Here is a 21,222-nt window from a genome sequence, read left to right on the forward strand (position 1 = left end):
AATTTGATTTCAGCCCTTAGTCTTGCACTCTTGCATGACATTAGGGTGAAGCTCAACAAACAGAAAAACTTCTTCGTCAAAAACATCTCAAGAAATATGAATGCAGTTGCACCACATTATAGCCTTTATGCATGGTGTTGTATCCTAGGAAACACAACTAACTAACCTAAATGACTGCATGCAAGTGTTGTAAGGACGCAAGTTAGGCTTCCAAGCACACCCAAAAACCTTGAGGATAGTTAGGAGATTGTTGAAAAAAATTTAGATGAATAATCAAGCAACTTGGTGGGTCTGCGATTTAGAAGGTATGCAACAGCAGCAAGAAATGCTTCATTTCAAAATTTTACTGGCATTGAAACATGCACAAGCAAAGCTAGGCCAACCTCTACTATGTGGCGATGCTTTCTTTCAGTAGGGCCGTTTTGCTAATGAGCATGGGGACAACCGGACAAGACACTAGGTGTGAGATACCGATCTTGATCAAAACGAGTTCAGACGCTGATACTCGCCTCCCCAGTTAGTTTGGACATCAACGATCTTGGTGTTTAAGGGGCGCTCAATGATGTTTTAAAATTCAACAAACTTTTCATAACACTTCCGATTTAAATTTGAGCGTAGACCGAGGTCAATTTACTGAAATCATCAACAAAACTGATATAATACCTTTTTCTACCTACAGACTAGAGAGTGGGACCCCATACATTAGAAAACACAAGTTTAATGGGTTTTAACGGGACACGTTGATGTAGGATATGGAAGTTGATGACTTTTTTTTGCCTGTTGACAGGCATCACAAACAAACTCTTCTAGCTCACTATAACATATAGTCTTATTTTGGCTGACTAACTTTTGAATAATTTGAAAGGATGGATGACCAAGGCGATTATGCCACTAGTGAGGGGACATCTTGATGGCGCCAAGAGCCCCTCGTCGGAGACTCAGTAAGGGTTAGAGACCGTTTGCATATCTACCGCTGAGAAGAATCTTCCTCGTATCTAGACCCTTAATCAGAAAGTGATAAGAAAAATATTCAAGTGAGACATGATTGTCTTTGGAAAGACAATGAACTGAGACTAGATTCTTAGTGGCATGAGGAACGTGTAAGACATTATTGAGATACAAGGTTTTAACTGGGGTATCAATAACATGACCAATGTTGTTAATGTTCACACCTGCTCCATTGGTTGAGGATCTGATGGCCTGGGACTGCTTGTTGGTGTGTCATGGAGTGGAAGTCGTGGCTGAGGAAGATGGCTTGGGACTGCTTGTTGGTGCGAACGAGGCCCTCAATGGTGAGCCAAAGTGCCCAGGCAGTGGTATTGTCGGTGTCCATGGCAAGGTCGACAACAGAGTCGTCGACAAAAACGAAGATCCAGGAGTGAACACAACAGTCCGCTTGATCCCAATCAGAATCGTCAGGGTGCGGAGGTGCTGTGATGTTGATGTGTGGTCGGAGGCCAGACTTACCGCACAAGGACTTGAAGAAGAACGTCCACTTGGTGTAGTTGGAACCCGTCATCGTCAGGGTGATCGTGACATGAGACCTGACGGAGACGGTGGCGTAGGGGTGGGTGACCACAGTTCGCAGTGGCGCCATGTAGAGGATGAAGCATCCGCTCGGTGCTAGGACATCCTCGGCCCCTGTAGAGGAGGTGCTGCTATTGGTGGTGTGCAGGGAGGGTACGCCCAGTGCGGGTTGTGTGCTCGTGTCGAGGGCGAGCATGTGCAAGCCCCAAGCGCTGGCATGGTGCCTGGGGTAGTGGACATGAGGGTGTCAGACATGGTTGACTCGACCGTGGAATCCACGGACATGAGCACCATAGACATGGAGGAAGAGGTTGGCGTCGCCTGGGAGAGTTGCGACGCTTGGAGAAGGTGGTTGGGGGTAGCAGATTTAAGATCCTGGGAGAGATTGATCCCGGTCTCTGATACCATGTAGAGAGGTATGATTTGGAAAACGCTGCACACCCCAATGAAGGTGGGTGACCTTTAATGTATAGTGACAATATGGCTTGGAGTATAAGGAATACATCTAGTTACATGGAAAGCTGCCAGTCAAATGTGCAATCTAGAATATACCTAGACTATCTCTAATACTTTAGCTGCAGTGACTTGTTCAACACGGGTCACCAGAGCAGACCACCCGGTTGTACTCTTCATCAAGTCCCGCCAGAATGCATGAGACAAGTTCTTCACCATCAATAATCTTCTTTGCTGATGTCATCTCATCCGCAAGAGATTTCATTTTGGCAATATATTCAACCATTGTCATATTACTTTTTCTTGTATTCGCTAGGGCAGTCCGTGTGTTCATGGTTCGGGCTCTTGCTTGCGACGTGTAGGTCTTTTGCAGTTCTGACCACCTCATGGCGTGTTCCGTAGATGGGAACCTGACCCATGACTTTTTTGAGTCATGGATGTCATGAAGAAGCCAAGGACCTGTTGCTGGAAGCGCGACCCATCGGAAGCACTCTGGGTTGACGCCGTCGATCATCTTGTGTCCTGCTTGATGAAGATCTTCTCGTTGGGCGCTACAGCCGTGCCATCTAGGTGGCCTTGTAGCTGCGCGCCTCTAAGGATGGGTAGAACTTGCGCTTTCTATAGCGCGAAGTTGATCTTGTTGAGCTTTACAGCAACACTTTGCCCTAGGAGAGATGTTGGTACTGCAGAGCTGGATGGAGCCGGTGAGGTTGATGTTGACTTGCTCTTGATCAAGATGCTGGCTAGTAGATGGAGGAGGTGGCTCTTTTTACCATGAAAGAAACATGGCACCAGAATATTAAATTGCTTGCCTTGACCTCTAAGGTCGATGGAGCTGTATATTTATACAGGCAGGAACCGCCTATTACAAGAGGAATTCTGCTTGGTTACAACATCTGAACCGATTCTGACTCTAAATAAACTGGACACATGCATTCTGTTCTATTTTATCTCTAACTTCTAATCTGAGTCGGTTTCTAATCTAGCCCATAAGATCCTGGACAACTAAGGTCGTAGCCTATGTATAGCATATTCTAACAATGTCAACCCCTTCTGCTGGATAATATCAGCTCATGACATCACACCACAGCTGGTTGATGAGGACATGTTGTGGATAATTCAAGGCCCAAAGATTGGAATGGATTCTTTTTAGGTTTGGTTTGATATATGCATGTTAATCGCTAATGAATACTTGTTACATTCAAGTTGATTTAGATTGTTGATGTCAAGGAACTTTAATGCATGGGACCATTCAATCCATGTCTGTATGTGGTACTATCATTTGTCTATAATAGTCTACTTTCCCCTCTTTTTGTGGAGTGACTTGTGATTATAACCTATTGTCATAATTGTGGGCCCACGATTCCGTAGCATGCGGCACAAAGATCAAATTGGAGAAATTGTTTGAGCACTAGATGCACAGTTGCTAAAAGAAAAGTGCTTGATGCCATTCCACTTTGAATGCAACAGTGTCTTGCTAACATACTTTTCTGCATTGGTTTTTATAGCAAATTTCTTTGATGTTTCTATAGTGATGTCCGGACCAAGGCTTTCCAGGCTACTGATCAGTTCTTGCAAATAGCAAAGCAACACCATGAAAAGGTATGCATATCTAGTTTCCTATGATGTATCTACTTTGCTGGATCACTTTAACCAACCAATATTTTGCTTTTAATGGTGTGCCACATGTTGTATTCTCTTTATATGTTCTGAAGCACTCATTGTCTTAAGACTTGAGTAGGGCAGAAGGTAAAAATCACTGCAGTTGGTTCTGGATCCTACCAAAAAACAGAACTGGCAAGCATTCGTCAATGCTAGTTATTTGAATTATCTTCATTTAGATTCAAGGGTTTTGGTACTTTTCATGGTTTAGTTTCAAGGGTTAAAATGTTTGTAGAGCCTCTCTTGTTGGGATAAGGTTATCTGCTGTATGTTTACTAATGCAAATTAGTAACTATTCTACTTTACCTTTCTGTATTGTCAATTTTGCTCTTCCTTTGTTCTCTAATGTTTTAGTTTTGTGTCCTATAGCTTAATACGGGAGACAACAGGGTGGCTGAAAGTACTGGTGTTAAGTTAAAGCCTGGAAATGCAGGTTTACTTGGGTAAGCTATCTTACATCTTGGCTGTCAAAAGGAAATAAATATTGTTTATAACCGGGGCCTGTTTTAGTTCATTGCCACACTTTGAGTCGGTTCACTGCCACACTTTTGGCGTGCCACAGCCCCACCCATCATAAACATCTTCTTGTCACACCTTGCGTAAGGTGTGGGGAGCATATTGTTTGCCACAGATTATGCAAAGTTTGGCAAGTGGAAAGAAGTATGACAATGTGGTAGGAACCAAACAGATCAAATCATTTATGCTTAATATTTCTCGTCGAAAGCTTTACCCAATGCATCATGGACTTCTGAGTATCAGTAATAAATTAACCTGCATTTGTGAAAGAGTTGAAAAAATTATGCCAGTTTTAAGCAGTTACCACATACTGAATGATATGTTATTTTAGCCTTCTGTATTCTCCATTGGATTGTTTATTCAAATTCGTCTGGATACAGGTGGGCCATGAGTTCTGTTACACAAAAGGGTAAACCTTCTGACCACGCCCCAATATCTACTGCAAATGCTAATAATTCTCAAGCATCAACAGCTTTGACTGCCGCTCCAGGTATTGGTATTTGGTAATTTAATTATAACAATTGCTTTCATCCCTAACATTACTACTATTCTCACATGCACAAAGGGATGATGTTTAGATTTAAAAAAAAGAGGATGTATACAGTACTCCCCCGTCAATTCTTTTTTAACTGTTATGAATACTTGTAGGTTTCTGGATGCATCTGACAACCAGTTTTTACAAGTTTGAATTAACATTTGTAAAAAAAAAATTGAATTAACATTTGCTAGACGGAAGGAAACAATGTGTCTCCCGCCTCCCCCCCTCGCCCTTCCCCTCCCCCTCCCCCTCCCCCCGGCGCTTGAACCCCCCCAGAGCCTCACGCCGGCGCCTACCCCAGGCCCGGCGGCCACAACACCTCCCTCCCCTGCGCCGAGGCCCTTCTCCTCTCCGGACTCCTTTCCTGCTGGGCGTACCAAGGCCCAGCGCTGGAGTGATGATGGTGGCGGCCCTGCTGGGAGGCAACCTTCATATAGGGATGTGTTGATCTCCTCCTCCATCCCTCCCGTCCAGCCCCCCCTTGATGACGTTCCTGCTGATGGTTGGGTTACGGTCGTGAATCGTCATGCTCGTTGGCGCCGTTCTGGTCCTCCGAAGCCTCCCCCCAGGCCTATCCCTGCCGACTTGCGTGGCAAATGTTTCAACTGCTTCTCGCCTTCCCACCGTGCGGTTGTCTGTCGCCGTCCGGTGAGATGTTTCCTCTGCAGGCTGTCGAGGCACCGTGCTAGCGTGTGTCCGCGACGGCGGACGAGCTCAGGATTACCGCGACGTTCCCTGGTGTGGCGTCCTGTCTCTCACTCTTCGTCTTCCACCATGGCCCCGGTTTGCGTGGAGGGTGGTCAGGATGGTGACGCCGCTGCGGGCTCCGGTGGTGGCGGTGGTCTGAGCTCCGACGGCGGCGGCCACCGTCGTACTCGACGGGGGCACAGGAGGCGGAGGGCCAGCGGTGGACTCGGTGGTGGTGACCGTGCTGTGGCCTCTGGTGGGACGCCCCAGGCGGCCCTGGAGGTTGATCGCGTCCTTCCCGGCGTCGCTCCCCGGCCTTCGCGCTTCTTTAGGCGCACCCAGAGGATCACTCATGCTGAAGACGATCTCCGGCGTGCCCTGCTCGTCTCTGTTGTGGGTCGGGAGGTCTCTGGCTGCGCCGCGGAGGTCTCTGATGCGCTCATCTCGAGATATGATCTTGAGGCGGATGCGCTCGATCTTCGTCGTGTTGCGCCGAGCGCCTTTGTTGCCCTCCTTCCCAACGTCGAGCTGGCTGATCGGGTGTTCAATGGTGGTCAGTCACTCTACGCACCTCCCCTCCGTCTGCACATCAGAAGATGGTCCCGTCATTTCATGGCCTCTGGTGGTAGCGCTTTGCCGCGGCTGCTGGACGTTGAGCTTCTTGGTCTCCCGATTCATCTCTGGGAGATCCGTACGGCGGAACAGCTTCTGGATGAACACTGTATAATCCTCGATTTGCATGATGACACTAAGGATGGTGGGGACCTGTCCGTGTTCAAGTTACGGGCCTGGTGTGCTGATCCAGGGGGTCTTCCGTCGATTATTGACCTGCATGTGGAGGAGCCGTCGGTGCTGGAGGGGGATGTGCCTTCGTCCCCGCGCACGGTGATCTACCCTGTTTCGATCCTGGTGTCTCACCCTGACCGGTCGTCGTTGGTGCCCCCTACCCCACCTTCTCCGCCGTTTCCGGGCGGCCGCGACGATGGCCGGGATCGCGACTCGGGTTCCAGGCAGAAGCGTCGTCTCAGCTGCCGGCCCCAGTCGTCTTCGGTTCGTGCTTCGGTTCTCTCGCGCCTGGGGCCGCGCGTCCATTCAAGCCGCGACGATGGCGGGGGTCGTGACTCTGGTTCCATGCAGACGCGTCATTGCGGCTTCCAGCACCAGTCGTCTTCGGTTCGCGCTTCGGTTCTCTCGCGCCTGGAGCCACGTGACAACTCAAATTCAGATTTTTGCGGGCCAGTCGATGCCCTAGCCTTCCCGGTTTCTCCGGTCGATGGGCTGGCGGCGCCTGTGCCTGCAATCTCCTCCCGGGAGGCGGATGATGCTTCGTTTCTGAGGCCTGTCGGACCAGTTGATGCGTCAGCTCCCCCAACCTTTTCGGTCTCTGAGCTGGCAGCGCCTGTGTCTTCCAAGGCCTTAATTGCTCTGGACGCTTCCTCTCCCGCCTCCTCGAGTCCTGTCCTTCCTGCTGCTGGGGATAATTATTCTCCCCAACTTGTTGTGGTGCCTGGTGATCGGTGTCTGGGCGGCTCTGCCTCCACCCATTTCCCCAGAGATCTTCTGTCGGAAACTGCATCCCCTTCTGTGGTCAACCAGATTACGACGCACTTGGACCAGGAGGATCTCCAGAATGCGACACCCTCGGATCTTCATTCATGTAACCTGGGGTTGGTTCCTTCCAGAACCCTGTGGTGTATGCCCCCGAAGGTTTATTCCAGAAGATGCCGGGTTTTACAGCAGCATCCCCAAGTTTCGTTGGTCGACTCTCAGTTAGTTCAGAGCTCTGAAAACGCTTCGGTGGATGTCTCCATTTCGCCTTCGGATTCGCCCATGTCAGATCAGCTCAGATCTTCCTTCAGATGCAGGGTTACCAAGTCTACAATGCATATCTTGCCTGCTCCTCAGACTGGCAGACCAGGGGCTGCGAACTCCACTGCTGTTCCTCCTCGTCGCAGCCGGCGTATTGCCGGAATTGGTGTTGAGAACCTTGCCACTTCCAGCGATGGTCAGACAAGATTCAGAAAGAAGGTGATGAGGGTCCTTCACGTGATTGATGAGAACGAAGGCATCAATCCGGAGGCTCTGGATCGTTACAGCAAATTGTTTGACAAGCCTCTCTCCCCTTCCCATATTCAGGCGCTTGCAGCCCTTTTTGGCTGGTCTGTCCCTGAGGTGGGTGAGTGCTGATCTGTTATATGTTTGGTCGTTATTGTCTGGGGTTTTTATTATGAATCCTTCAAAAATTGTTTGCTGGAATGTGAGAGGCTTGAATTCTAAGGCTCGGCAGGATGTGGTTCGCAACTTGATTAATTCCTTCAGAGCCAATGTGGTTTGTATTCAAGAAACTAAAATGCCTGAGATTTCCGTTCAGACTGTCTTGTCATCTCTGGGAAGTAATTTTGTGCACAGATTGGTCCTTCCTTCGGTAGGGTCCAGTGGTGGAATTTTGGTGGCCTGGACCAATGAGATTGGACCAGCCAGCTCTTCAAGGGTGGATCTTCATAGTGTGTCGGTGCAGTTCAGCCCCAGGGATCAGCAACCTTGGTGGTTAACTTGTGTGTATGGTCCTCAGGGAGATAGCAATAAACATCAGTTTATGCAGGAGCTAAGAGGCTTAAGTTCTGTCTGCCTTGGTCCGTGGATTATCATGGGGGATTTCAACCTTATATACAGAGATGAAGATAAGAGCACTGGCAACTTTAATAGGCAGCTTATGCACAGTTTCAGAAGGCTCATCAATGATCTCGGCATTAAAGAATTAGCTCTTCACGGGAGGAAATTCACCTGGTCTAACCGTCAAGATGCACCCACGCTTGTTAAACTTGACAGAATGTTTTGTTCTCCTGGTTGGGAGCAACTTTTTCCCAACTGTCTTCTTCAGAGTGCGAGCACTGATGGTTCTGATCACTGCCCTTTGTTGTTGGGCCTCCATGACTTGAAACCTGGTCGTCGCCGGTTCCACTTTGAACCCCACTGGACTAAGCTTCCTGGTTTTCTTGAGGCAGTAGAGATCGCTTGGAACTCGGTTTCTCCCTCCTTTGACCCTTTTGTTACCCTTTCTAGAAGGTTTGGAGCCACTGTCAGACACCTTCAGAGATGGTCTCATAAAAGGGAAGGAAATATTATGGCGCAGCTTGGGATGGCGCGTGAAATTATGCATAAATTCCAGATTGCCCAGGATAGTAGGCCTTTATCGGTGGTCGAAAAGTGGTTGCTGGACCAGCTTGATGGTCACACCGTGGCCCTTTCCTCCTTGCAGCGCTCTATGGCTCGGAGCCGCTCTAGGATCACCTGGATGGCTGAGGGGGATGCTAATACTGCTTTCTTCCACCTGCACGCCAAGTATCGCAAAGGCAAGAATTTTATTGGTAATCTTTTATCCTCGGATGGTCTTATTTTGTCCAGACACGAGGATAAGGAGTTGCTTAATGATTTCTACTTCAATCTGCTGGGTCGTTCAACTGACAGAGAGCATTCTATAAATCTGGAACACCTGCACATCCCTACGCATGACCTTTCATCGCTGGACAGCCCCTTTTCTGAGGAGGAAATCTGGAAAACCATCTTATCCCTGCCGTCCAGTAAAGCTCCTGGCCCGGATGGGTTTACAGGGAAATTTTATAAATCCTGTTGGCAGATTATTAAGGGAGATATTTTGGCTGCTGCTATGGCAGTCTGGAATAGGAGGCTGCTGAATTTTGACTTGCTCAATTCAGCCTATATTATTCTTCTGCCCAAAAAGGAAGACGCCTCGCTCGTTAAGGATTTCCGGCCCATCAGCTTGGTTCATTCTTTTGCTAAGCTCATTACCAAGCTTTTGGCTAACAGGCTGGCTGGTCATCTGGATAAATTGGTGTCGCATACTCAAAGTGCCTTTATTAAAGGTAGATCCATCCTTGACAATTTCATGCTAGTTCAACAGACAGCTATTCTTTTCCATCAGAAAAGACTTCCTCGGATCCTTCTTAAGTTGGATATCACAAAAGCCTTTGATTCAGTCTCGTGGTCTTTCCTGTTAGAAGTGATGAAGCATTTGGGTTTCGGTCAAATTTGGTGTGACATTGTGAGTAATCTGCTTGCTTCTGCATCAACTCAAGTGATTCTTAATGGCGAACCAGGTCAGAAAATTCACCACAAAAGGGGGCTTCGGCAAGGGGACCCTCTGTCTCCCATGCTGTTTATTCTGGTTATGGATATTTTATACTACTTGTTAAAGAAGGCAGCTGAAGACGGTCTGCTGAAATCTTTATCTGCCCACTCAGAGCTCTGCCGCACTTCTCTTTTTGCCGATGATGTGGTGATCTTCCTGCAACCTGTGGCTCTGGATCTCGAGGTCACCATGGATATCCTTAAGATCTTTGGTGAGGCTTCAGGGCTTAAAACAAGTATGGAAAAGAGCAGTGTATTTCCCATTCACTGTTCGGCGGAAAATGTTTCTACCATTCATAATCTTCTTCCATGTCCTGTTGCCAATTTTCCTTGCAAATACTTGGGGGTGCCTCTTTCGTTGAAGCGACTTGGTAAACATCACATTCAGCCATTCATTGATAAGATTGCAGATCGCCTGCCTAGTTGGAAAGCTGATCTGCTATCTAGGGCTGGAAGGCTGATTCTTGTTCAGTCAGTTCTATCTTCGATGATGGTTTATTTAGCTATGGCATTGGATCTTCCTTCTTGGGCTTTAAAGGCCATTGACAAAATTCGGAGAAATTTCCTTTGGCGTGGAAGAAAAGAAGCTATGGGTGGCCACTGTTTGGTGGCCTGGAACAAAGTGACTAGACCTAAAGAGCTTGGAGGCTTGGGCATCTCCCACCTGCAGCATATGTGTTGGGCCCTCAGATTGCGTTGGCTCTGGTTAAAAAAAACTGAACCTGACCGGCCTTGGGCTGCCTTCAATTTTCATGTGCACCCTTCAGTTCTGGCCTTCTTTTCTGCATCAATTTCTTCTGAAGTGGGCAATGGCAGGAATACTCTATTTTGGACAGATAAATGGTTAAATGGCCAAAGCCTACAACAGTTGGCACCTCATCTTGTCAGGTTGGTCTCTTCAAGGGCTAGGAAAAGGAGTGTTCAGGATGCCCTCACTACTGGGAGCTGGGTTCAGGACATTAGAGGGGCTATTACTGTTAATGTGTTGACTGAATTTTTTCAAGTCTGGGACCTCGCTGCCAGCTGGATTTTGCACCCGGAACAGGAAGATAAGCACTTATGGCTGCTCTCTAGTTCAGGAAATTATACCGCCAAGTCGGCTTATGATGGTTTCTTTATTGGCTCAACAACCTTTAGGTCATGGAGGAGGATTTGGAAGAGTTGGGCTCCTGGAAAATGTAAATTCTTCATGTGGCTGGTGGCGCACGGCCGCTGCTGGACCGCTGACCGGCTGGCGAGGAGAGGCCTGCCTCATCCTCAAAGTTGTCTGTTATGTGACCAGGAGGAAGAAACTATGAATCATCTGCTAGTTTCCTGTGTCTTCTCAAGGGAAGTCTGGTTTAATATCCTGAAAACGGTCGGTTTGCAGCACCTCTCTCCCAGTCTTGATTCTTCTTCCTTTGATGATTGGTGGGAGAATGTAAGCATGACCCTTATTAGCCCCTCCGATAAGAAGCTGCGCAAGGGGCTGAACTCCCTTATCATTTTAGGAGCTTGGGCCATTTGGATTCATCGCAATCAATGTGTCTTCAACGGCGAGCAGCCTAGGGCTAGCAAGGTCATAAATTGGGTCATGGCTGAGTCTCATCTTTGGTGTAGGGCTGGGGCTCGCGGATTATCTGATATCCTTTTACCTCGGCATATTATTTGAGGAGTTGGTCTCTAGTATGCTCTTTTTCTTTTTCTTTTTTTTCTTTTGTTGCGTGGTGTGTTGAGTTGTATGAGGTTCTTTAACACCTCACCCCATCTTTTTCTACTTAATATAATGATACGCAGCTCTCCTGCGTATTCGAGAAAAAAAAATTAACATTTGCTAAATAATTTATACCTCTATGAAATAATTTCAATAGAAAAATCTGCTAATATGTTTTTTTATATAAATCTTAAATCATACTTTAGAGGTTTTGCATGTCAATGGTCAAAATTCAGAAAGTTGGATGGAACTGATCATGCGAAAGGACCTCTAGCTGAGTTGGTTGGGTGGTCTGAGTAGCACCCCTCAGGTCCTGAGTTTGACTCCCCGTGGGAGCGAATTTCAGGCTGGGGGTAAAAAAAAATCCCCTCGTTTGTCCACGCGAAAGCACAGGTCAGGCTTGGTCCCCGGTCGCGGCCGTTCCCACATGGTCTATTGTGTTGTTGTATATGGGTGGGGCAGGGGTTCGGAGTTTTTTTCGATCTGCATGAGAAGATTTTACTTCTTAATAATAATGCCTGGGAGCTGTCTTACCCCCCGTAGTTTGAGTGTTTTTTTGGATGGAACTGATTCTAGCCTTTGGTGGGTGACTGTACAAGGGAACACCTCGTACCCAAGGGGGGGGGGGGTGTCATGTTTTAGAATGACTATTGCCCACAGTAATGGATGAAGGCGGGTGAGCAATATACCATCCGAAGAGATGTGGCACCAGTGTCCAGAACCCCAGCCCCCAAGGACTAGCAGCCTGAAGCGCCATCTGGTTCAATGTCGCTTTGAGACCCGCCTGGTTCCAGCCACCAGCTTGAGGACCCGGCAGAGGAGCAAACTGTGGCTGCTGGACGACAGCCAGAATGGAGAACTCTGCCAGAGCGAAAGCTAAATGTGCCTGCGGAGACGTTCCAAGCAGCCCCTGTCCACGCCACTGGGGCTGCTGCTGCTGACCGGGCAGGGGGCCAACAGAGCCACAGGAGGGGAGCGCGTGGCCCCCCTTGCTGCTGCTGCTGCTGAACCACTCCACTACCTTTCTTGTTGTGGTTGGAGTTGGCACCGCTGCTGCTTGCACCGGTGCTGGTAGTGTGGTCACCCGCTCCTGTGCCACGCTGAAGCAAGCAAAGGCCCTGCGACATATTATGCTGCTCGAAGACGAACCGGCAGTGAGGAGCGCAGGGGGTGACCTTGTCTTCATTGGCTAGGCGAAAGTTCCTTAAGGACGAGCTTCGGCGCGTGGTGTTGAAGTCACTGAGCGGTGTGGTGTCGATGATGTACCGCCGGCTGGTGAAGCGCGGATTGAGGCCGCGGAGGGGATTGAGGACGAGACCGCATGTCCGACATCGCTCCGGGCATCGGCTACCGTCTTCATGTGTTGCCAGTGGTTGTTGATGGAGAGATCCCCCTGCCTCATGGAGAACTCATGCAAGAAGACGATGTGGACCTCCTTGTTGGCCAGAAAAAGCCCTCAGTGGTGATCTAGAGTTGGCACGCTGTCTGATCGACCTCCATGGCGAGGTCCTGGATGGCTGGATGTCCGGTGTGATGGACCTGAGGAGCCAACTGTGGATGCAGGCATTGTCCATGATTCACTGGAGATCATTGCGATTGGCCGGAGCAGTCCCTTCGATGTGGCCGTGAAGGCCAAACTTCCCCAGCAGGGACTTGAAGAAGGGCGTCAACTTGTGGAAGTTTGGATGTTTCAGCTCAAGAACAACAGGGACGTGAGAGCAGATGACAATAATTGCGTAGGGAGCGACGATGGCCTGGTGGAGACAGTCCCCATGGCGCTGATGGTACCAGATGAGAGCGTAGAGGAGGTCGACATCGCAGCAGCAGGAGGAGGTGCACACACACAGAGCAGGACACGCGAGACAGCACACACGGCAGCAGCTGGGGGCGGGCGCAAACGTATGTAGCAGAGGTGCAGAGGTGGGCAGAGCGCACACACGGGAGAGGGAGACACATGGGACCAATGTTGCACGCGAAGGGGGAGGTTACATATGGGAGGAGTCGCGCGCTAGCGGAGATCCTGCGGGCGGAGGAGTCGCGTGCGGAGAAAGGGAATTCGTGCACAGGGGTGAGTGGCCACGCGGCCGTGTAGTTGGTGGTGCGGATAGTTAGGGCAGAGGAAGAGGACGGAGGGAGACCAGACTGCTGATACCATGTAGAAGGGAACACCCCACACCCAACTAGGGGTGGGGGTGGATTTCATATATTGGAATACAAGTAACATGATACGCATAGGTTAGACTTTACATATCTCTAATAGTGACAAGCAATAAAGAACAGAAAAACCGTGACAAATAAGAATCGATAATGCCATATTGCCATGTGTTATATATATATGTTGAGTCCTAACCTTGTAGTATCCTGTTATTAGTACCTTCATGCACCATTGCAACATCTATCCTATTTTTCTTTCTGGACTATTTGAGTGTGAGCACCTATAGTACTGTTCACTTACAGTTGAGTATCAATTCGATTGCCAGAGACTCAGGCTTCCACACCAGCGTATGCACAATCCACATCCAGCTCCCTTGATCAAGCTGCACCAGCATCAGCAAGGTCTTCAGAAGATGGGTGGGGTGAGCTTGAGGATGACAATATCCATGAGGAGAATAGTGATAAAGATGGATGGGATGATGTAGACCCGTTTGAGGACAAGCCATCACCATCTCTTCTATCCAACATACAGGCTGCACAGAAACGTCCAGTGGCGCAACCAAAGCAAGCTGGTAAGTAGCTTTTGTCAAGTGCATTATTTCCTTTCATGCAGCTGCATGGTCATCTTTCATTACAATTGTACTATTGGAAACATAATCAAATGTGAAATTATCCACGTGTCAACTTCACATAGGGAAACAGTTCCATCTTTTACATCCTTGTGATGGTACCAAACTGGATTAATAAGATAACCATTTAATGCTGTCGGTTTTCTTCTCTTGATTTTCTCAAATGCAGTTGCAAACTCATCTAAATCCAACCCACTAAAAGCGCCAAAATCAGAAGACGATCCTCTATGGGGTCCTATAGCTGCTGCACCACCCAAAAGCGCAGCAAAACCTGCAGACATCAAGCCATCAACATCACATAACGATGAGGATGACCTGTGGGGTTCAATAGCGGCACCTCCTCCAAAATCATCTGGAAAGCCTTTGAAGCCAGCTGCAGCGAATAGTGACGACCTATGGGGTGCCATTGCAGCACCTCCACCAGGAACCAAAGCCAGGCCCTTAGCCTCATCAGGTAAGGGCCGAGGAACAAAGCCTGCGCAACCAAAACTTGGTGCTCAAAGAATAGGAAGAACATCCTCAACTGGAATGTGATGGCTTATGATATCAAATGTTGTACAAGAGTGCGAAGTTTTCCTTTTTGTCCCCCATGCTTTGAGTCTGACCAGGATGTCATTCTTTGTAAACTAGCAAAAGGTATCAATATATGGACACAATTTTGACAAATGTATTAATATTGTTTCACCATTGTGTATTAAAATAGACACATACGTTTTTTTTTGTTTTTGTATTTTTTGTACATCACAGCTGTTTCGAGTAAATATTATTAATATATTTGCCCCTGCCTTATTTTGGCTTGATTACTTTGACATTTCCTTTTTGTTGGGATAAAACTTGTCGGTGTAGCGCTGTATAGAACTTACATGTTTGCCCCTTTGTAATGGGCTTCAGGCTTCAGCCTCTTCTATATAATATAACACCCAATCCCTGGATTAGGGTTAGAGTTTTCATTCTCCAACTTGGTACTAGATCTAGGTTTAGGTTTATCTCTCTTCCTCCCCACCCCATAGCCCCTCTGCTACCCTCGCTAGATCGGTCGTTGCCCCTGAGCTGCTGTTGTCCCTAGGTGCGTCGTCGCCTAGGAGCCGCACCTCCCCTCCATCCCCAGGTGCGCCATCGCTTAGGGTCGCCGCCCCCTAAACCGCCACCATCCATAGGGCCGCCATCGACCCACGCTGCCGATCGGTTCCTCCCTTCGGCTGGCTCGTGCCTCCCTACCCGCAATTGCAATGCTTGCCATTGCCCAGGCGGCGTCGCCCTGGCCCGACTCCCTCTGCGTCGAGCTACACATCTCGCCCTGCGCTAGTTGCTTGTCTCCTCCAACCTTGCCTCGCCGACGCTCTCAACATCGCAACACCATGCCGCCATCAGCTTGTGGAGCTTGGCTAGGGGTGTTGCGTCTTCCTCGACACCACACCTCCACCTCACTCCCAAGTCTCGTGCCTCCCTACTGCTTGTCAGCGCGCGCCTTTGCCAACGCCCTCGCCCGCTGTCTCCAGCTCCTCCCTGTTCGTGCTGTGCGCCACAACGAGCTCATCATCAATCATGTTCAGACCTGCAATCTCGACGCATCTGGACTGTGCCCGCTCCCTCCCTCACCCGCATCAGCGTCCTTAGCCCTGCTCATATGGCCACGCTCCCGCTTCCCACGCCGGGGAGCCCTCCCTCGCACGTAGCCCCTACGATTCCCGATTTACCCACCCCTTTCCCGTTGCTCTTCCACCGCACGCCACTTTGCCCAGCACATCCTACGATGTTCCACCACCATCGGTGCCTCTAGCCTCGCCCAGTTCCACAACAATCGTTGTGCACGTCTTCCACGACGACCAGTTTGTTTGAGGCACCTTCATGGCGTTTGATTGGGCCATGAACTCTGTTCTCTATGACTGTGTTCCTGAAAGGGAAATAGGCTTACACCTTTTTCCTAATTGATTTTGGTGGTTGAATTGTCCAACACAAATAATTGGACTAACTAGTTTGCTCTAGACTATAAGTTTTACAGGTGCCAAAGATTCACAACAAACCAATAAAAAGACCAAGAAATGGTTCAAAGTGAAAGAGCAAAAGAACACCGAAGTGTGCCCTAGTCTGGCGCACCGGACTATCCAGTGCACCACCGGACAGTGTTCGGTGCACCAGGGAACTCAACTCCGAACTGCTCACCTTCGGGAATTCTAGGAGCCGCTCCGCTATAATTCACCGGACTGTCCGGTGTAGCACCGGACTGTCCGGTGTGCCAGCGGAGCAACGGCTACTTCGCGCCAACGGTCGTCTGCAGAAGACATTAAATGCGCTATAGTGCGCGGCAGCGCGCGCAGAAGTCAGAGCATGCGCCAGTCGGCGCACCGGACAGTCTACAGGACCTGTCCGGTGCACTACCGGACTGTCCGGTGGCCCAGAAGTCAGAAGCTCCAACGGTCGAACCCTAACGGTCGGGTGACGTGGCTGGCGCATCGGACAGTGTCCGGTGGCGCACCGGACTGTTCGGTGCGCCATGCGATAGCAGCCTCCACCAAATGGCTAGTTTGGTGGTTGGGGCTATAAATACCCCCAACCACCCACACTTGAATGCATCCAAGTTTTCAGCATTCACACCTCATACAAGAGCTATAGCATTCAATACAAGACATAACCAAAGAGATCAAATCCTCTCCCAAGTCCAAAGACAATTCCAATCAAATAGTGGCTAGTGAGAGAGAGATACTTGTGTTCATTTGAGCTCTTGCGCTTGGATTGCTTTTCTTCTTCATTCTTTCTTAATTCCAACTCAATTGTAACCAAGACAAGAGACACCAATTGTGTGGTGGTCCTTGTGGGGACTTAGTGTCCCGTTTGATTGAGAAGAGAAGCTCACTCGGTCTAAGTGACCGTTTGAGAGAGGGAAAGGGTTGAAAGAGACCCGGTCTTTGTGACCACCTCAATGGGGAGTAGGTTTGCAAGAACCGAACCTCGGTAAAACAAATCACCGTGTCACACTCTTCATTTGCTTGTGATTTGTTTTCACCCTCTCTTTCGGACTCGATTTTATTTCTAACGCTAACCCGGCTTGTAGTTGTGCTTAAAGTTTGTAAATTTCAGATTCGCCCTATTCACCCCCTCTAGGCGACTTTCAATTGGTATAAGAGCCTGATACTTCATTAGAGCCTAACCGCTCAAAGTGATGTCGGGAGATCACACCAAGAAGGAGATGGTGACTGGCGAGAAGCCCGCCACAAGCCATGGGAAGGCTCCATCCGGGGAGTCCAACAACAAGGTGAAGGGATCCCCTTCACACGACAAGTCGCGTCGGAGCGGTGACAAGAAGAAGAAGATGAAGAAGGTGGTCTACTACGAGACCGACTCTTCATCGCCATCCACCTCCGGCTCCGACACGCCGTCCATCACTTCTAAGCGCCATGAGCGCAAGAAGTTTAGTAAGATCCCCTTACGTTATCCTCGCATTTCCAAACGCACCCCTTTACTTTCCGTCCCACTAGGCAAACCACCGGTTTTTGACGGTGAAGATCATTGTATGTGGAGTGATAAAATGAGGCACCATCTAACCTCACTCCATGCTAGCATTTGGGACATTGTTGAGTTTGGTGCACAGGAACCATCCATGGGGAATGAAGGCTATGACTCGGACGAAGTAGCTCAAATCCGGCACTTCAAATCCCAAGCCACCACTATACTCCTCGTCTCTCTAAGTCGAGAGGAGTATAACAAAGTGCAAGGGTTGAAGAGCGCCAAAGAGATTTGGGATGTACTCAAGACCGCGCACGAAGGAGACGAGGTGACCAAGATCACCAAGAGGGAAACGATCGAGGGGGAGCTCGGTCGCTTCATGCTTCACCAAGGAGAGGATCCACAAGCCATGTACAACCGGCTCAAGACCTTGGTGAACCAAGTGCGCAACCTCGGGAGCACCAAGTGGGATGACCATGAAATGGTCAAGGTTATTCTTAGATCACTCGTATTTCTTAATCCCACTCAAGTTCAATTAATTCGTGGTGATCCTAGATATAAGCTAATGTCTCCCATGGAAGTTATAGGCAAATTTGTGAGCTTTGAGTTGATGATCAAAGGCTCCAAGAAAATCATCGAGCAAGGTGCCTCCTCCACACCCGATGTGCAACCCGTTGCTTTCAAGGCAACAGAGGAGAAGAAAGAAGACTCTACACCTAGTAGGGTCCCCATCGACGCCTCCAAGCTCGACAACGAGGAAATGACGCTCATCATCAAGAGCTTCCGCCAAATCCTCAAGCAAAGGAGGGGGAAGGACTACAAGCCCCGCTCCAAGAAAGTTTGCTACAAGTATGGTAAGCCCGGTCATTTCATTGCTAAATGTCCATTATCAAGTGATAGTGACAGGGGCGACGACAAGAAGTGGAGAAGAAAGGAGAAGAAGAGATATTACAAGAAGGGCGGCGATGCCCATGTATGCCGCGAGTGGGACTCCGACGAGAGCTCCACCAACTCCTCCGACGACGAGGACGCCGCCAACATCGCCGTCACCAAGGGCCTTCTCTTCCCCAACATCGGCCACAAATGCCTCATGGCAAAGGATGACAAAAAGAAGAAGGTAAAATCTAGATCCTCCACTAAGTATGCAACATCTAGTGATGAGGCTAATTCTAGTGATGATGAGGATGATTTATTGACACTTTTTACCAACCTAAACATGCAATAAAAGGAGAATTTAAATGAATTAATTAGTGCTATTCATGATAAGGATGAACTCTTAGATAGCGAAGAGGACTTCCTAATTAAAGAAAATAAAAAGCACGTTAAGGTTAAAAATGCTTATGCTCTAGAGGTAGAAAAATGTGAAAAATTATCTAGTGAGCTAAGCACTTGCCATGATGTTATTTCCAACCTTAGAAATGAAAATGCCAAATTAATTTCTAAGGTTGAGAAATCAAATGTTTGTGATTAATCAATTGACAATCTTAGAAATGATAATGCTAGTTCAATTGCTAAGATTGAAAAATTGAATGCCTCTCTTGCTAGCCTTAGAAATGAGAATAAAAAAATAGTTGCTAAGGCTAAGGAATTAGATGTTTGCAATGTTTCTATTTCCAATCTTAGAGATGAGAATGACATTTTACATGCTAAGATTGTTGAACTAAATTCTTGCAAACTCTCTACATCTACCGTTGAGCATGTTACAATTTGCACTAGATGTAGAAATATTAACATTGATGCTATTCATGATCACATTGCTATGATTAAACAACAAAATGATCATATAGCAAAATTAGATGCTAAAATTGCCGAGCATGAGTTAGAAAATGAAAAATTTAAATTTGCTCGTAGTATGCTCTATAGTGGGAGACACCCTGACATTAAGGATGACATTGGCTTCCAACAGGGAGGCAATGTCAAACTCAATGCCCCTCCTAAAAGATTATCTAACTTTGTTAAGGGCAAGACTCCCATGCCTCAGGATAACGAGGGTTACATTTTGTACCCTGCCGGTTATCCCGAGCACAAAATTAGGAAAGTTCATTCTACGAAGTCTCACTCTGGCTCTAATCATGCTTTTATGTATAAGAGTGAGGCATCTGGTTCTAGGCAATCAACCCGTGCTAAATTGCCTAAGAAGAAAACTCCTATTGCATCAAATGAACATAACATTTCATTTAAGACGTTTGATGCATCTTATGTGCTTACTAACAAATCAGGCAAAGTAGTTGCCAAATATATTGGGGGCAAACACAAGGGATCAAAGACTTGTGTTTGGGTACCCAAGGTGCTTGTTTCTAATGTCAAAGGACCCAAGACCGTTTGGGTACCTAAGAACAAGACCTAAAATTGCTTTGTAGGTTTATGCATCCGGGGCCTCAAGTTGGATCATCGATAGCGGATGCACAAACCACATGACACCCATGGGAACTAATGGGCATCTCGACCTCGACACGGGAGGTAAATCCGTAGATCAAAAGGTATACCGGTCGATGATAGGTTCATTACTCTATTTATGTGCTTCACGACCGGACATTATGCTTTCCGTATGCATGTGTGCAAGATTCCAAGCCGATCCTAAGGAAGTTCACCTTAGGGCCGTAAAACGAATCTTGATATATTTAGTTTATACTCCTAAGTTTGGCCTTTGGTACCCCAGGGGATCCACATTTGATTTAATTGGTTATTCCGACGCTGATTGGGCAGGGTGTAAAATTAATAGAAAGAGCACATCATGGACTTGCCAGTTCTTGGGAAGATCTCTGGTGTCTTGGGCTTCAAAGAAGCAAATTCTGTGGCTCTTTCTACCGCCGAAGCCGAGTATATTGCCGCAGGTCATTGTTGCGCGCAATTGCTTTAGATGAGGCAAACCCTTAGGGACTATGGTTATAAATTAACCGAAGTTCCTCTTCTATGTGATAATGAGAGTGCAATCCGCATGGCGGATAATCCCGTTGAGCATAGCCGCACTAAACACATAGTCATTCGGTATCACTTTTTAAGGGATCACCAACAAAAGGGGGATATCGAGATTGCATATGTTAACACCAAAGAACAATTAGCTGATATCTTTATCAAGCCATTAGATGAGCAAACATTTACCAAACTTAGGCATGAGCTAAATATTCTTGATTCTAGGAATTTTGATTGATATTTTGCACACATAGCTCATTTATATACCTTTAATCATATCTCTTTCTTTGCTATGACTAATGTGGTTTTCAAGTGTATTTCAAGCTAAGTCATAGATTGAAAGGGAAATGAAGTCTTCGGCGAAGAAAATGCTTCCACTCCACTCCATCGAATTATTCATCCTTCGCCGTCGCTCTACACCACTCTCCAACTTTGGTATAATCTTCACTCATATGCTATTTACCATAGGGAGAGAAAGTAGTTAGAAGGGCTCTAATGACTCCGTTTTTGGCGATTCATGCCAAAGGGGGAGAGAGTATTAGCCCAAAGCAAAAGGACCGCACCACCACCAATTTCAAAAATTTTTAGTCCTTCAATTTATTTTTAAAGTAGTGTTTTCAAATTGGTATCTTATTATTGATATAATTTCAAATTGGTATACCCTCTTCAAAATTAATATCAAAACCCTCTTGAACACTAAGAGGAGGATTTCATTAAGAGTTTTGTTTAGTCAAAGGAAAAGCATTTGAAACAGGGGGAGAAAATTTCAAATCTTGAAAATGCTTCTCAAAATCCTATTCATTTACCTTTGACTACTTTGCAAAAGACTTTGAAAAGACTTTCCAAAACATTTGCAA

At 47.6% G+C, this 21,222-nt stretch overlaps 1 protein-coding gene across 1 annotated transcript in view; it reads left to right on the forward strand.

The window, feature by feature from the left end:
* The window catches only part of LOC103651067 (probable inactive serine/threonine-protein kinase scy1), a 35,545-nt gene extending 20,734 nt beyond the window's left edge, over positions 1-14,811 (forward strand). Inside the window, exons 17-21 of the mRNA XM_008676662.3 lie at positions 3,513-3,582; positions 4,012-4,085; positions 4,539-4,648; positions 13,706-13,951; positions 14,178-14,811. Coding sequence (XP_008674884.1) covers positions 3,513-3,582; positions 4,012-4,085; positions 4,539-4,648; positions 13,706-13,951; positions 14,178-14,542 — 865 coding nt within the window. The 3' untranslated portion in view covers positions 14,543-14,811. The remainder of the gene's footprint in view (positions 1-3,512; positions 3,583-4,011; positions 4,086-4,538; positions 4,649-13,705; positions 13,952-14,177) is intronic.
* Positions 14,812-21,222: the final 6,411 nt, after the last annotated feature.

This window comes from Zea mays, chromosome 3 (genome assembly GCF_902167145.1).
Source record: "Zea mays cultivar B73 chromosome 3, Zm-B73-REFERENCE-NAM-5.0, whole genome shotgun sequence".
NCBI classification, from domain to species: Eukaryota; Viridiplantae; Streptophyta; class Magnoliopsida; order Poales; family Poaceae; genus Zea; species Zea mays.